General features: G+C 39.4%; 1 protein-coding gene across 2 annotated transcripts in view; it reads left to right on the plus strand.

Annotated features, from left to right (window-relative positions):
- The window catches only part of FEZ2 (fasciculation and elongation protein zeta 2), a 46,555-nt gene that overhangs the window by 21,171 nt on the left and 7,923 nt on the right, over positions 1 to 17,461 (plus strand). Inside the window, exon 6 of one of the 2 annotated variants that reach the window (XM_033176056.1) lies at positions 16,122 to 16,202. The exons of the other annotated variant lie outside the window; for it this stretch is intronic. Within the exon in view, the coding sequence (XP_033031947.1) occupies positions 16,122 to 16,202 (81 nt within the window). The remainder of the gene's footprint in view (positions 1 to 16,121; positions 16,203 to 17,461) is intronic. 2 annotated transcript variants of the gene reach the window in all.

The raw sequence follows: 17,461 nt of genomic DNA on the forward strand, positions 1-17,461 counted from the left end.
ATGAATAAATCCATTTTCTTAGTGTAATGTTCATTTGTATCTATTTTGAAAGGACATCGCTTATACATTGACTTTGAAAAAAGTTTTCAGATATCTGTTATTTTTAAGAAATGGCAGTATTGATTGAATAGGTGTTTAGTCATTCCTAGTGAGTACTCTGAAAAAAAACCAAAACCAGCCCACATTTGTTTGAATATACAATCCTAGAAAATTTGCTTTAAAATATTAGGGACACTATTTTGCTTTTGCATCTCATATTTTTAGAACTGGCACCCTTTAAATTGTCCTGTTATACAAGTGGGATTAAATAAAATGCTTAGTTAAAAAGTCATAGCATGGTTGGTAATTTCTGCCTATTTGCTTTTAGGGATTACATGTAAATCCTCCATTTATTGCTGTTAACACTTGGCTGAGGAAAGTAAATTTATCCCTAGAGGGGTTTAAAGGCTTCTTTTTGTAACTCCCATGTAAAAAGGGTTAGAGTAAATCCATTGTGTAATTTTACATGGCATTTATATTGAGAAAGGATTTGGCAAGGCAACAGTTAGGTCTAACTTCAGCCTTCATTGGTCTTGAAATAGATTCATAGTAACAGTAAATATTTTTCATAATATTTGAACCTTTGAGGTTGCATTTTGCCTGATTTACAGTTTGTGTCAAAAATTTTAATCAGTTCAATAATGGCACTGCTAAGCTTGCAGTACTAGTTTCCTGTATCCTTTTAAAGCCTAAAATGCGGCTGGGCGTGGTGGCTCACGCCTGTAATCCCGGCACTTTGGAAGGCCAAGGTGGGTGGATCAACATGGCGAAACTCCGTCTCTACTAAAAAATACAAAAATTAGCTGGGTGTGATAGTGCGTGCCTGTAATCCCAGCTACTCAGGAGGCTGAGGCATGAGAATCGCTTGAACCCAGGAGGCAGAGGTTGCAGTGAGCCGAGATTGCTCCACCGCACTCCAGCCTGGGCAACAGAACGAGACTCTGTCTCAAAAAAAAAAAGGCCTAAAATACCAGGGAAAAATCATCCTGTGACACAAGTAGCCTGAAAGTTGCTCAAAATAAACCCAAAGTGAAATGGCCAGTTGGATAAACACCTTCTAGGAGCTTGCCAAACATTTTACCAAGCATTTTATATCACATACAGTCTTGGCAAGACCTGGTCTCTATGAGTTTACTATTATCAGTGATACTAATTCCTAAAAAATGGTGACCTCCTTAGCATTGTCATGTGTTATCATTTTTTTTCCTACCTGAGATATTTTTGTTTTATTAGCAGGACTTGGAGTTTTTCGTTAAGTATAGAATAACTTCCTTCTGTTTTTCTTGATGTGTGTTTCACTGAAGCGGTACATCAGTTTGTAGTTGGCATACCATTTTATCTAAAATTGTTACCTTGTTCTCTTTGGTCCAAAGATACTCTAATGAAATATTGGAGTGGGTATAGAGCGGAGTTAAATTTCTTAATTGTGAATTTTGGAGACAGATTTTGTTTTAAATATTTGTTGTGGTGAAAAAATAGAGGGCATAGGGATGCTATTTAGAGCATTAGAAAATTTCATTAGACCATGAAAATATGTGAAATGTTCCAGAAAGTATTACCTGATAAAAGTGAAATATTATTTTGATGGGAGTTTTAGGTTTAAAATAACCATAATGCTGTATGTTGGGTAAGGTGAAATAGCGTTCATTCATTCAGCAAGGATTTGTGGAGTGTCTTCCTGCGGCAAGTGTTCTTCAAGATACAGTGGGCAGGATGACTCATGATGGTAATTCTTGCACTTTGAGAGGCTGAGGTGGGAGGATCCCTTGAACCCAGGAGTTTGAGACCAGACTGGGCAATATAGTGAGACCTTGTCTTTACAAAATAAAAATGATAAAATTAGCCAGGTGTGGTGGCAAGCACCTGTAGTCCCAACTTCTTGGGGGTCCGAGGCGAGAGGATTGCTTGAGCCCAGGAGGGTGAGGCTGCAGTGGGCCATGGTCACACCATTCCACTTACAGCCTGACCCTGTCTCAAAAGACCCTGTCTCAAACAAAAAGCAAAAAAACAAAGAAAACCACAGTGGTGAATAGAATAGAATAGACAAGGCCCATCCCATGCCTTCCTGGAGCTTATAGTCTAATGAATAGTCTAATGACGGAGAAAGGCAATAGACAAGGAAAAGAATGAATAGATGATGGAATTTTAGTAGTAAATAAAGGCCATGAAGAAAACCAAAGGCTGGGTGAGGTGGTAGATAGTGATGCTGTTGGGAAGCTGTTTTGGAGAGTGTCGCTACACCACTGCTTCTCATTGACAAGGGAGGCTGCCTAGTCCCTTTCCAGTTCTCAGTTTGGAGGGGAGGTTAGAGGAGTGGACCTCTTTGGGAAATGCAGTTCAAGAGAATGGCAGGCTTTATATTTCCTCTGTCCTTTTTTGCAGCATCTGGAGGAGCAGAGGATGGGGGTTAGAGAAGGGCACTGTCCATTTATCACTGTGGTGACTCACATGTATTTCTTTGTACTGACCATGCTGTTTTGGGTGACGCTTCATCTTCAGTGTTCTTCTGGAATCAAATTCCTTACCTCCTTCTTCTGTCCACTTGGGGGATTTTTTTTTTCCACTCATCCTTCAAAATCATGGCCAAGCACTGTCTTCCTTTCTTAGAACCTTCCTTGATGACTCTGTCTCTGATGCAGAGTTGACTACTCTCTCTTTTAAAGGGGATTAGTATTATTCCTCTTTTGTATTTCTATTATCACTGTCGTATCATACTGCAATTTTTTGTTTTCATGCCTATCTCTGTTTTGTGTCCCTAAGGATAAGAAAGTTAACTTTACTTTCTTGGTATTCTTAGATCCAACCTTAGGTACCTAATAAATTTCTGCTGAATGAATGAGTGAACAAAAGATAAACTTGCAAATGTGTATTTCTATCTTGGACCTTTCTGCCAGGTGTCAAACCCATGGACCATGAATCGAATATTGACTAACAGCTTTGGGTTAAGAGCTGTGTTTGAATCTTGGTCCTGCCAATGTATACAGATGGCTTTGAATTTTGGAGAGATTAAATGAAATTATGTATAAGATGAGCAAACATAGCAAACACCATGAGTAAATGCTAATTATTATATATGTCCAACTGCCTACTAGACAGTTCCCTTTGGGTATCTTGTAGGAGTCTGAAATTTATACTGTTAAACCAAAGTTACCATTTTCCTAAAATTGAATTATGTTCCGTTGGTTAGCAAAATTAGTTTATCCACTCACTGAAACCGATAGAATTTCGAAGTCAAAGAATATACAGTTTTAAACGGCTTTAAATGACCAGCTTTTCAGATTATTCTGTAGAAATGTGGTCCAGTAAGAGCATAAGAATGGCCATTTTCTCACACCTCCCACCAACGGTGGATATTATGAGCTTTTTAATATACACCGATTGCATAGGCAAACAATGGGTTTGATCTATTGACCATGTGTATTCTTTTATGAGTTGCCTATTATGTTTATATGCCTATTATGAGATGTTTTCATATTTATTTGTGAGGGTACACATACTTTTGATATTGAAGCACCACACTGTGTTGTAATCCTTGGCTTAAACGTCTCTTCTAACAGAGTGCGAGCTCTTTAAAGGCCCATTCACACTGCTTTCCCAGCACCTCACCTCATTTCTTGTTCTTTGCACATCACTTAATGCGTGTTTGTTGAATTGAAACTTCAGTGTACAGGAGATTGAATCCCGGAGGATTTAGATTTGTAGTGTTTGAATTATTACTGTTCTATTGGGGATTTTTACTGGGGGAGCCAGGCTTCTGTTATATCAAACATTCACAGGTCATTGAGTTTCAGTAGCAGTTCTCATGAATACAAGAATAGGTCGAACAACACCAGGTTATGTTGTAATTTAGTAGTTGCTATTCATCTAGTGTTATCTGAAGTTGTCTGGGCATTGTGGCCTACCTGCTTAGCATCATAACTTAGTAAACTTATATGTATGAAAATGGAATACTTACTCTCTGAGCATCTAGTAACAAATCTTTGACTTGACTGTCACATGTAAGGTTGCTTATGCTAAGTCTTGTTGAGAAGATAGAAATCGATAGTCTTTTCTGTTTGCCGTAATCACATTGAACTTTCAAGAGAGAATTTCTAGTGTGTTACACTCACCACCGTCAAAAATGCATGACTGCTTCAGTCAACCCTGAAAAAGTTATATACTGACAACTTTTGGGATATTAGCAATCAGTGACTAATGGTAGCAGAGAAAAGAAAAAACTGTAAAAAGAATCACATTACCCTAATTTATTGCTTTTGGGGGTTAGGGAGAGAATTGCTTAAGGATAGGGGAGAGCTAGGGCTTAGATGATACACTCTTTTTTTTTTTTTTTTTTTTTTTTGAGGCGGAGTCTCGCTCTGTCGCCCGGGCTGGAGTGCAGTGGCCGGATCTCAGCTCACTGCAAGCTCCGCCTCCCGGGTTTACGCCATTCTCCTGCCTCAGCCTCCCAAGTAGCTGGGACTACAGGCGCCCGCCATCTCGCCCGGCTAGTTTTTTGTATTTTTAGTAGAGACGGGGTTTCACTGTGTTAGCCAGGATGGTCTCGATCTCCTGACCTCGTGATCCGCCCGTCTCGGCCTCCCAAAGTGCTGGGATTACAGGCTTGAGCCACCGCGCCCGGCCGATGATACACTCTTTCTTGTATATATTTTCTTTCGCAGATACATTGCTTCGTTTTTGTGACTCAGCTCATGTTATAATATGACTGATAGCCTTTATTTAGGGCTTCTGTTTAAAACAACATGGACCTGGCTTTTTCCCCCCTTCTTTTTAATTTGGAATTTTTTAACAGCACATTTGCTCAGATGATCTAGATCAGGGATTGTCAAAGCAGACTACTGCCCAAGGGCTAAATCAACCCTTCACCTGTTTTATGAATACCGTTTTACTGGAACACAGCTATGTTCATTCATTTATCTGTCATCTGTAGCAGCTTTGGTGCTATATGGACAGAGTTGAGTGGTTGCCATAGAGACTGTGTGGCTTACAAAGCCTAAAATAATTAATGCCTGGCTCTTTACAGAAAAAGTTTGCCAATCTCTGATTTAGACTTAGTAAAATTAAAAAGTAGAGAAAAAAAGTTATGAACTCCAGTTAAGTGAGTTTGCATAGCTAAAAAGAGTACTGTAATGTGTCTGAAATTTGTATTTAAAAGGTTGGCTTGTTTTATCATGAGATTATGATGAGTTGTTCCTTTTCTCAGAGCCCCTTCAGCAGCAGCCTGAGCTTTGCCCCCAGATAGTGACATCTTGGCCAGCCAGTCTCCAAGCTCTGTGTGGTGGCTTCTTGCCTAACAGCAGACCTCTGTGCTGTGTGTCTGAATCCCGGTAGCTAGGTGAAGAGAGCGAGCAGGTAGACCAGTGTTCTCTAGATGTGGAGACAAACAAAAGCAATAAAAATGTTGGCAGTCCCTTGGAGATCGTGTATTATACACAGTGATAAAATGTGATTTTAAAAGAAGGTTAGAGGAGAAGTGCAAAAGGCACTGAGTTTTTTTCTCTCTTTATCTTTTTTTTTTTTTTTTTTTTTTGAGACGGAGTCTCACTTAGCTGCTCAGGCTGGAGTGCAGTGGCGCGATCTCGGCTCACTGCAACCTCTGCCTCCGGGTTCCAGTGATTCTCCTGCCTCAGCCTCCTGAGTAGCTGGGATTACACGCACGGGCCACCCCACCCAGCTAATTTTTGTGTGTGTTTTTTTTTTTTTTTTTTTTTTTTGGTAGAGATGGGGTTTCACCATGTTGGCCAGGCTTGCCTCGAACTCCTGATCTCAGGTGATCCACCTGCCTTGGCCTTCCAAAGTGCTGGGATTACAGGAGTGAGCGACAGCGTCCAGCCTTTTTCCCCTTTGTCTAAGCAGTGGTGCTTGAGATACTAAATTCTACTTGATATACATTTTTTTTTTTTTTGAGACAGGGTCTCACTCTGTCACCCAGGCTGGAGTGCAGTGGTGCCATCTGGGCCCACTGCAGCCTCTACCTCCCGGGTTCAAGCGATTCTCCTATCTCAGCCTCCCGAGTAGCTGGGATTACAGGCGCCTGCCACCACACCTGGCTAATTTTTGTATTTTAGTAGAGATGGGATTTCACCAAGTTGGCCGGGATGGTCTTGAACTACTGGCCTCAAGCGATCCACCCACCTCGGCCTCCCAAAGTGCTGGGATTACAGGTGTGGGCCACCGTGCCTGGTTCCGATATACATTCTTGAATGTAAATATTGACATATTTTAACAATCATTTGTTGGTGATATTTGATAGTATCTTGCTGCATTTTCTTTAGTGCAAAGCATTTACTAAAAATTACTGTTAGCGTGATGGAAGGTCATTGTAGGGTGGAGAGAAACTTGAATATATAATGATTATTTTAATAATTCAAACCTATGAATTATGAATTACTTTAGATGTGGAACACATTTGTTTTATGAAAAATAATATTACCTAGAGAAATATATGTCATCATCAGTTTTTGATATATTTTTATCATCTACTCTTTGTTTTCTGCAATGGTTTTTGGTGGTAGGCTGGTAATGGTGAACTTTCATGACCAAGCAGTTAATGTAGTAAAAATCAGGAGTCCATTCTTGACTTCTTTATGTCTTAGAGAGGTCATTGTTAATATAAACAAGTTCACCTAAAAGCTGTAATATGCCAGGAAATTGTGTTCTTCTTGTATACAGTCTTGTGTGCCACGTAGTGATATTTCAGTCAGTCATGGACTGCGTATAGATAGATGATGGAGTCAGGATTATAATGCTGTACTTTTGCTGTACTTTTTCTATGTTTATCTACATTTAGATACACAAATACTTACCATTGTGTCACTGTTGTATGTATTATTCAGTATAGTAACAGGCTGTGTAGGTTTGTAGCCTAGGAGCCATAGGCTGTACCATGTAGCCTAGGAGTAGGCTATACAATTATGTAGGTTTGTGTAAGGACACTCTGTGATGGTCTATACAGCGACAAAGTTGCCTGACTCATTTCTTAGAATGTATCCTCGTTTTTAAGCAGCACATGACTGTACTTAGAGTATTTATAAGTGTCAGGAAGGAATTTCTAAAATTGCCCAGATCAATTATTATATTCTAGTTTTAGTGGCTTTGAAAATATTTGGCAAAGGCCGGGCGCGGTGGCTCAAGCCTGTAATCCCAGCACTTTGGGAGGCCGAGGCGGGCGGATCACGAGGTCAGGAGATCGAGACCCTCCTGGCTAACACGGTGAAACCCCGTCTCTACTAAAAAATACAAAAAACTAGCCGGGCGCAGTGGCGGGCGCCTGTAGTCCAGCTACTCGGAGGCTGAGGCGGGAGAATGGCGGGAACCGGGAGGCGGAGCTTGCAGTGAGCCGAGATCGCGCCACTGCACTCCAGCCTGGGCGACACAGCGAGACTCCGTCTCAAAAAAAAAAAAAAAGAATATTTGGCAAAAATTAATTTAGTTTCCACATTAATATTAAGTTACATAAAAATTTTTAAAAAATCTTCAAATATAAAAATTTATTTAATGTTAATTTTGAAGATCTTTGTATTAATTTTTTTCTGCCATAAAAATAAACGTATATAATAGGTGTTTAATATTGAAGATCTTCAAGTGTGTATCTGCTTAGGTATAATGTATATTTTCTAATTTACTTAGATCTGTTTTTTTAAAAAAATATTTTTGGTAGAATTTGCTTTTATAACTGCTTTATAATTCACATTAAAATTATTTGAAGTGTTAAAACAAGATATTACTTTTACACCTTAATTAATATCTTAACTATTTGAATATTTGTACTCTAAATTTTTTACACTTGTTTCCTCATGTTTTGATTATTTTATTAAAAATTAAACCTACTATTTTATAAATTAATGTTTGAAAATCATATTCAAGCTATTGAAAATGACGTGATTTATAAGGAACAATAATTATGTTTTAATTTTGCTTTCGTTTGAACCTCCTGAGTATAAAGAATATTAATGAAGTAAGAGTAGAGTAGAGTAACAGTCAGAAATAGATGAAAAGCATTCCTTGATTGCTTTTTCAAACCTTTTTTCTGACATTGAGCTTTGATATTGAGATTTTGAAATGATTTCCTGGCCAGTTAGAAATCTGTACCAGTTGGTGTCAGGTGAGGCTGAGAAACAAGTTTGGTAGCAGGAATAGTGGAAATTTCCTGGGCCCTTTGTCTGTCTTGCTTTCCCTGTCTTGGATGTTGCTTTCTGTGAAGTTGGTTGAACTGGTGAATATGCTGTGTGTAGAATAAGCTGATATGTTTAGGATACCAGAGAAGAACTAACAAACTACAGCACTGTATCTGATTCTTGTTCACTTTTATGTAGCATAGTGTTCTCCAGCTCTTTTCTTTTTATTGTTCAGAAAGACCGAATTATTTGTTAACTTGTTTTCTGTTTCAACTTTTTTGCTGATTCTGTACTTAGTCATAGATAGTAATGTCTCTTCTGTATGTTGTTTTCAGTCCTATCAGCTAGGAACTATAATCAGGGATTTATTCTTTCTCAGCTGCAATTTTATTTATATTAGAAGAACTTGAAATGCTGTTTTTGCTGTTCTGGAGAAAAGTAGAAAGGTGTGGTTATTTCTCTTTGGGAGTTGTGTCTAAAATATTATTGTAGCCTTTTTATTTTCAGGAATTATAGCCAGTACTTTTTTGAATATTGATATTTGCTGAGCACTTTGCTAGGTACTTGCATGGATTATTTCCTGTAACCTTCACAACAACCCTGTGAAGCAGGTATTATTGTTATTATTTCCATTTCATAAATGAGTAAACAAAAGCTTCACAGGGACCTTGGCTCACAGAACCAGCATGCATTGGAATGAGGTTGTGGAGTTACTTAGAGGTGGATGGAAGGACCCTTGGCTTGAATTTTCCTTTTCTGAGCTTTGCAAGGATGTTGTAAATGGGCCTTGGGGATCTTGGCCCGTTTCTTTGTCTTTCAGATTTTGGTGAATTTTTCTAAATCTATGTCCTAAACACATTGTTGCTCCTGGTTTTGTCTGAGAAAAGTTTCCAGATAAGGACCGATTTTGAGACTTTCAATACATACTTAGGCCAGGGAAGGAAATAACCACGAGGCAGTGGTGAGTATTCTCAGCATAAATACTGGTGTTGAAGCTATGTATTGAATACCCTCTTCCTCCGTCCTTGCCACATTACTTTGGCATTTGTCAGTAGTGAGGGCAACAATAAAGTAAATACTGTAATGCTTAATCATTTTCCTGCTCACAAATAGGCTCCTATCAAAAATTCCATTCAGAGAGGAGCATTTTATAGCACTATTAACTCCTTCCTACAGAGGTGGTGGGAAATGGATGAATCAGTTACAAAGTAACTTTAGATTCAGAATTTTCACCAGCTCTTCACTTTGAGTTTGAACACTTGGATTCTTTATCTCAAACTTGGAAATGGTAGATTAAATGGAGGGAGGATTGGGTGTTCTGATATACCGAATTATTGCAGTTATTTAAATTAAACTGTAACAAACCGTTTTTTCTTTTCTTTTAAAACATTATTTACTTATTTATTTATTTAGTAACAAATCTTTAGCGTCCTTCCTTCCATTCAGCATTCATAACCCTGAGACTTAGCTCTGTTGGCACTTTGATAATGTCTATGGTACTTGAACCTTGAGAAATGTTAACAAAGAAACGCTCCCTCCTTTCCCCCTCCCACTCTCTCTCCCTCCTCCCCTACCCCTTCTGTCTCTCCTTCTCCTTTTCCTCCTACTTATAAAATTTAAGCATAGAGAAAATCTTCCCTCTGGCCCAGTTAAGCACCATAAGCACCTAATAGTACCGCATCTGCTCTCAAGGTTGTAAATGTAGTGCTTCTAAATGAGGTGACGTTTACGGAAAAGTAAATTTAACCTGCCTCAGAGGTTTTATCTTTTTAAAATTCATTTTGCCTTCCAAAAGGGTGTATTATTTTTTGGAATTTACAGGGCGGCTATAAAACAGAATGCACAGTATGCTCTACACAGTTCGTTTCCTGTTTCTTCCTGGTCTCTCTGCCCTGGTCTCTCTTTTCCTTTATCCTTCTAGTTCACTGATCTTCTACTTGCTGCTATTTGAGTATCCTAGCTAGGGGTTTGAGATTTCTTTTTTTTTTTTTTTCTTTGAAACGGAGTCTCGCTCTGTTGCCTGGGCTGGAGTGCAATGGTGCAATCTCGGCTCACTGCAACCTCCACCTCCCGGGTTCCAGTGATTCTCCTGCCTCAGCCTCTCGAGTAGCTGGGATTACAGGCACCCGCCACCACGTCCAGCTAATTTTTGTATTTGTAGTAGAGACAGGGTTTCACCAGGTTGGCCAGGCTGGTCTCAAACTCCTGACGTCAGGTGATCCACCCACCTCGGCCTCCCAAAGTGCTGGGATTACAGGCATGAGCCTCTGTGCCTGGCAGGGGTTTGAGATTTCTTAGTCACTCCATTGTTTTATGTTTTACAAACCACGCCAACAATATTATTTCATTAATCTCATGTTGCTTTCCTAGACTAGATTCTTCAGTGGACTTTTCCAGAACTCCATTATTCACTCTTCTGAAAAATAACTTTATGTTCTGTCATGTCATCTTTATTCTGTTCACATTCAACTTATTTTGGGCTTTTTTTTTTTTTCTTTCTCTCCTGCAAGAAGTCAAGACACCTCATGATATGGTGAAAAGATCACAGACTCTAAAGCTCTTGGGTTCTGGTATTAGGAGTGTCACAACTTCAGCTTACACAACGTTTATAAATGCCTGCTGTGGCTTAGGCACTATGCAAGCTGCGGGGATGGAGAGATGCATAAGACCTGTCTCTCCCTTCAGAATGTAGTTTCCTCACAAGAAAATGAAGCCCTTGGACTCTGAATGTATCATCTGGCTGTGCAGTTCTGCCATTCTGGAGCACTCATTTATTTAGTCCCATAGAGTGTGTGTGTGTGTGTGCGCGCATGCACACGCATGTGTGTGTCTATGCATATGTGTATGTTTTTAATTTGCTTTCTTAATAATGGATCTTTTTGGTTGAATTAATTCATAGACTCATAGGATTTACAAATAAGAAGATGTTTAAAGTTAATATTATTTAATCCTGTGTTTTACAGGTGAGGAAACAGGCCTTAGCAGTAAAGTGACTGCCTTTCTGTCACACAATTAGTGGCAAAGCTGGGAAGGAACCCAGATCTTTGATTTCTAATTCAGCACTTTTCTGCCCAAGCTGACTAATTTTCTGATTCTAAGACTTTTGCCTGAGATGTGATTCCTGGTTTCATACAGAAATCTGGAAGTATCCCACTGGTATTGATAAGAACTGCTGTAGCGTTTAGCAGGTTAGGTCACTGACTATCAGTCAGATGCCTCCTACATATTGAAGTCTGGTTTTTGCTTTTTGGAGCATATGAAAGAAGTATCTGACATTTTTTTTTCTGTCCTTAAGGATTTTGAGAACTGAGTTGAATTTATGAAAAATTAACCTAACCAGAATTTTTGTTTTTCTTTATTGTTTCTCTTTAGATCTTGTGCCCTCTAACTCCCCATTAGAAATACCTTGATTACTTTTCTTATACTATTATTAGGCAAACATAAATTGATCCACAGTTATGTCCCCAGCATGAGTGTTAAGGATGTCGAATCAGTTTCAGTTTTCCAGGAATGTGCTGTCCATGGGATGCAGTTTGAGATGATGAACTATCCAGTGTGCTTTAGTGCGGTGATTCTCAACCAGGCCAGTTTTGCCCCCCACAGGACATGAGTCAATGTCTGAAAACACTTGTTGTTGTCACAACTGGGGGCAGGGTGGGGAAGGATGGGGGTGGTACTGCTGGCATCCTGGTGAACAGAGACTGGAGGTGCTAGGAGAGATCCCACCCCACTGCACTGACCCCCGTGACAAGAATGATCTGACCAGAAATGTCAATAGTGTCAACACGGAGAAACCTGGGTACAGGGTGTGATAATTGCTATATTCAAAACAACTACCACGTTTTTAGTGTTTTCTGAGCCTAGCTGTGTTCTGTAGTCGAGGTGGACATATATTACTACTGCCCCTAGCTAGGTTTATGGGTCTGGGAAGGCTGAATTGCACCCTGATGTCAGTTAGGAAAGTTAAGCCAGCCGTTGCAACACATTGGCACACAACAGGGGAGAGAAGACAGGGTTGCTGCAATAAAATCTTACAAAAAGGAGGTGAGAATGAACATATCCGTAGATACTGTGTTCCATCCTGTTGAATGAGAACTGCAAGACTCCTGCACGCTAGCTGTGCTGTGAATTCCCGAGTTGGCCAGGTTGGCTGCTTTTGGTTTTGTTCTCTGAGAAGATCTCTCTTGTCTCATGTCCTTTGTGGTTCATCTGGGACGGGTGTATAAGTCATATTTCAGCTCAGATGTCGTCTCCTCAGAGAGCTTTTCTCTGACGTCTAAGTAGAAAGTAGGCATCCAGTTTTTAATCGCCTTGTTGGAGCTAGGGATAGGGCGTGTGTTAGTTATCTGCAGCATTCAGTTCATTTACGTGTTGTACTTTCTGTGCCTCCGTTATGCTGGAATGTAAGGTCAGGAGGGTGGGAGGGGCCTTGGCTGATGTGTTCAGTCTGAATCTCTAATACCTGGAATGGTATCTGGCTCAGGATGTCTATTGAAAGAATGAGGAAATGAATGAGAGGAGAATAAAATGCTGAAGGAGGAACTGGTTTTTAAATTTTGTTGTCTGTGTTTTGGTGGGGAAGAGGACATTGAATTCAGTTTTAGAAACATTGATATTAAATATAGACAGGAACATAGGCTTGTCAATAGGCCATTAAACATACAATAGGCACAGATGTCCAGCTGGCCATTAAACGTGCAAAGTGAAGCTCAGGGAAATTACAGTAAAGGTCACTAACATGTACTGAGCTTTGCCGTGTGCCAGTCTCTGTTCTTAGCATTTTACTGATCTTAGTAAAGTGGAGCTATCAATTTATGGAAGCAGAAGCTGAAGCGATTGAGTGGTAATGTCCAGAGGGGGTGCTTGAGAATTAAATAGGGACAGAATCCCGAGGCACAGCAGCATCTGAGAGGTGAATCAAGAAAGAGGCGCAAGATCCTGGGGAACACTGGTGTTTAAGGGATGTGTGAAGAAAGTGGTGACTGTTTGAAGAAGCAGCTAGAGAGCAGGAGGGGTGGGGTGAGGGAAATCTGGGAGAGTGTGGTGTCTCTGAATCCAAGGAGGGAGGAGGGATTCCTGGATGTCTCAGAGATCTCAAAAGTGGCCGTGGGCTTCTGGATCGAATAAATGATGTTGGGAAGAGTTGTTTCAGGAAACCCTCGGGAAAGGAAATAGGTTGAGGGTTTGAGAATTTCAGGTTGCTGTCAGGAAGGAGCTAGTAGAGAGGGAGAGTTTGGAAATGCAGTGGAGGGAGAACATTGGTGCTGCCTGACTTCTGGGGAGGTGGGAGTTGATGGCAACTGAAGTGTGTTTGATGGAGGGATGTTCTCAGACATAGATTTTAGTTTTTTTTTTCTTCCCTGTAGAACCTTCTGATTTCCTTGTTCTGTAATTTGCCAACGGATCAAGAGGCTATTGAACTGTATAGGCTGCACATTGCTTCCCTGGTTCATTGTCAGTGAAAGAGCTGGGGACAGTAGGGCCTTGTCGGCTACAGCCACTGACTCAGCAGCCATCAGCAGCAAGGACAGAGGTTCTGCTGCGTTCTTGCTTTACCTTCTTTCACTGGCATCAGCTGTTAGTTCTGTTTTTCCAGGTTACCTTGGCTTCCCATGGTTGCATTTTCACTGATTTCCCCTAAGCCTAGAATTCTGGTGACACAAAAGCCATCTTTCACAAGTAGTCAGGCTATCAGTAGTTGAGATGGCTCAGTAATGTCTGCAACCACATATTTAATAAAGAAAACCTAAATTACATCTGCATCTTATGAAATTGAAACTGCATCAACTTTTGTTTTTTCTAGTGACAGGTATTGGCTTTCTGGTTGGGAACATAAAGCTAGTGTTTTTGGAATGTGCTTTCCAAATATAAAATGTGTCTTAGTTTCCTGATATGTGGATTCTGAAACTTTTTATCTTGCTTTAGATTTTATGAATTTGGGTCTAGTTTGAACATGCCCATAGATAATGGAGCCAGGTAACATAGACTAAGTACTTAAAAACAAGTGCTTTTCTCTTTGTCACATTTGAAAGAAAATATATTTTATGGAAATAATTAAAAAACTGACTTGGTTATTTGAAAATAGTTTCTCATAATTGTCATTATATACTCTGAAGCCTAAGATGTTATCTCGTTTGATAATCTGTTTAAAAAAATTTACAAAAATAGTTATCTGTAGGTTTTTGTCTTATAACTAGCCTCCTCCATCAAAGTTAATAGTTATGCTTTCAGTGAAGAGTAGTCAGCAGAGTATCCTGACTAGATATTTGATTCTTGCTGAAGCAAAACTGCCTTACACATCTAGGGAAGACTAGATAGGGAAGATGGATGGTTTAGGAGGAGAGGCGTATTTGTACAGTGTCCTATAAGGTGGTAAAATTTGGAACTCAGATTTTCAGTAACTCCATAGAGTTACATGACTGATACGGAAGCACATAGCTCCCTCAATGATTCAGCCTGTTGGCATTTCTTAGCTTTTTGTCATCAAGACTTCTTTACACTCCTAAAATTTATCGAGGACCCCAAGAAGCTTAATTGCTCTATTACAGATTAAAAGTGATAAAATTGAAAAATATAAATTCATGAAAAATACCAAAAATAAATTCATTATAAAGAGCATATATTTATGAAAAATAATATTTTACGACATCATGAAAAAATATCATTGCTGTGTATTTTTGTCAATCTCATTAACATCTGGCTTGATGAAAGACAGCTAGATTCACAAATGTGCTTCTGCATGCAGTCTGTCATTTGGAATATTTCACTGTAAGTCATGAGAGAATGAGAGTAAAAAAGACAACTCATATTTTAGTAGTATTAAGAAAACATTTTTGAACTCATGAACTCCTGAGAGGATTTCTGGGACCTCTTGGCAGGAGTTGAGTGGGAGGGGGGTCCCTGGACTACACTTTGAGAACCACTGGATGAAACTATATATATTTCTTGATGACCACTTCCTTGGTTTCCTTTCTTCTGCCCCTTGGGGCCTGGTAAAATATTCTTTATGTTGACTCCTCAAATGTGTTTACTGATTTAAATTTCCTGTATAAAATTCCAGGGGAAGGAATCATCCAGTGAATCAGGCCTTCACTTCCTTTTCACGATGCCTTTCCCCTTAATTAGTCATGCTGTAAGAATCTATCTCACTCCTTTGACTCAGCCGCCATAGAGGTGCCACCAGACTCTTTACTATGCCTGATGACATTGTAGACTGGTTACAAATCAAGATAAGTTGTTCAGGAAAAAAATACTCCCTTTTCAGTACAAAGAATTCTAGGAAGTCTTGGAGGTTGCTGGGAGAAAGAAACTAGAATTGTTTCCTAGAAACAGAGTGGAAAAGTCTTTGGAGAAGTTTTTGGGGTCCTCGCTGGTACATGGGATCCACTCTGCTCTCCGGGAAGCATATGCCATCTTCTAGTTTGCATTTCTGCACCAAGGCAGTGGCAGGTGGCCCGAAGAGTGAGTGGGAAGCAATAATCAGCTCTCCGAGTAACAGCATTTTCATTTGCTAAATGTTATGTTAATGTTCTCCAAACTGATGGTAGAATTATACAAACTTAGGCTGAAAATATGCATACTGTTCATATTAAGTTTTCAGACTTCTGATAAAATGTAGGTAAATAATATCAAAAAGTATCTTAAAAATTACACAGCAAATTTTGTATAGAACAAATACGTGTACAACTGACAACATTTACATTGGAACAATTTTATTAGCTACGTCAGAAAAATGCCTGCATGAATATAGTAGCATAAAAACAGTTGCTTTTGCATTTACCTTGCAAAGAAATGGAAGCAGCAACATTTTAAAAAGAGCATGAGTTTGTGTGCTTTATCTGGATGAGTAGTGGCATTTTCTAACTGCTTGCCTCTCGGGCACGTAAGTCATCATGGTACATTCTTACTAATAGACTTTGAACTTCTCTCTCTGTCCTTTTGTTCTGGGCCGTATATTGCTGCCTTTAGCGCTTCAGCATGGAAGGGATCTCAAATGTCATTCAGAATGGCCTCCGCCACACCTTTGGAAATTCAGGTGGAGAGAAACAGGTGCTCGGTTATCCTTATTTTCCTCATTCTCTGCTTTTTCATTTCCTGTGTAAGTGAAGATCCTGAAAGCTGGTAGTTTTACTAATTTACTAAGACCATTGCTTAAAGAGAGAAATAAAAGTTTATTATAAAAGTTCATTATGTTTATAGTCTTGGTAATGAACAGAATTTCCCTTTGAGGAAAAAGCATTTTTCAAATTGGACAGTAGATTAAATGCATTCTTAATACATGTTTTAGAGCTCCATTTCTCACTCTTAGTTTTAAACAAATAGACATTAACATTTTAACATATTGTATTGCATGTGTAGGAAATCTGCTTGTGAAAATAACTAAACTAAAATATGTGACTCTAATTCTAAAAGTCTAAGAAGCAAGATGTCATTTTTAGGGGAGGAAGGCCAGAGGTTGGTACGTTTGAGACTAGAGTTCTAGGTCAAAAATATGTATAGAGTATATCTTACCTCCTTTAAATGAAATTAATGTGTTTTTAAGGTGTATTGCATAGTCAGCCAACTCAAGTTGTCTGCCAAACGAGGCATGAGACATTATTTATACAAGATTATACATTGTATACATTTATACAAGATTATACATAGATACATAATCAAGTATCTAGCAATTTGCTTTTGATTCACATTTTTGTATACTGATAGAAGGAATATCACCAACATGGGAAACATTCACATGAATGGGTATGCTTCAAATTACCTTTCGCTATATGAAATTTTCACCTTAAAAGAGAAAGCTCTTTAAGTTAGCTCTTCTGTGCAGACTAAGAAGGTGTACAAAATGTAGCTTGTAGGAAGTTTAGCAAAAGAATGCCTAGATCAAATGCCTGGAGTTTTTACTGAAGGTAGTTATGTGTTTCTCAAAAAGGGGGATCATTCCTATTAAAGAGGGAAGGTTCACACGGGCATCTGCAGCTCATCAGTGAGCTCCATGAAGGGCTGTTTGAATTCTGGTTTTCATTCCAGTGCCTCTCACCTCTCTCAACCTCACAAGAAGGCAAGGAATCTTCCAGACTCCCCTGAGTGGAGCAGGGAGGTCTGAAAACGCAGCCAGGTAGCCAGAGAGCAGGCCAGGGTGCAACCTCCTGCTGCCTCGCCAGGTTGCCTGACACGTGCAGAGAGAAGCCAGGAGGACATCATTTCTGGCCTTTTGTTGTTGTTCTTTACAAAGAAACATTCGATTATACAATTTGGCATCACCTGCAAGAAGTCTACATCAAAAAGATGGTGGAACACTTAAGTGTCTCAAA

The sequence above is a fragment of the Trachypithecus francoisi genome, unplaced genomic scaffold, assembly GCF_009764315.1.
Source record: "Trachypithecus francoisi isolate TF-2019V2 unplaced genomic scaffold, Tfra_2.0 Lachesis_group17, whole genome shotgun sequence".
NCBI lineage: Eukaryota > Metazoa > Chordata > Mammalia > Primates > Cercopithecidae > Trachypithecus > Trachypithecus francoisi.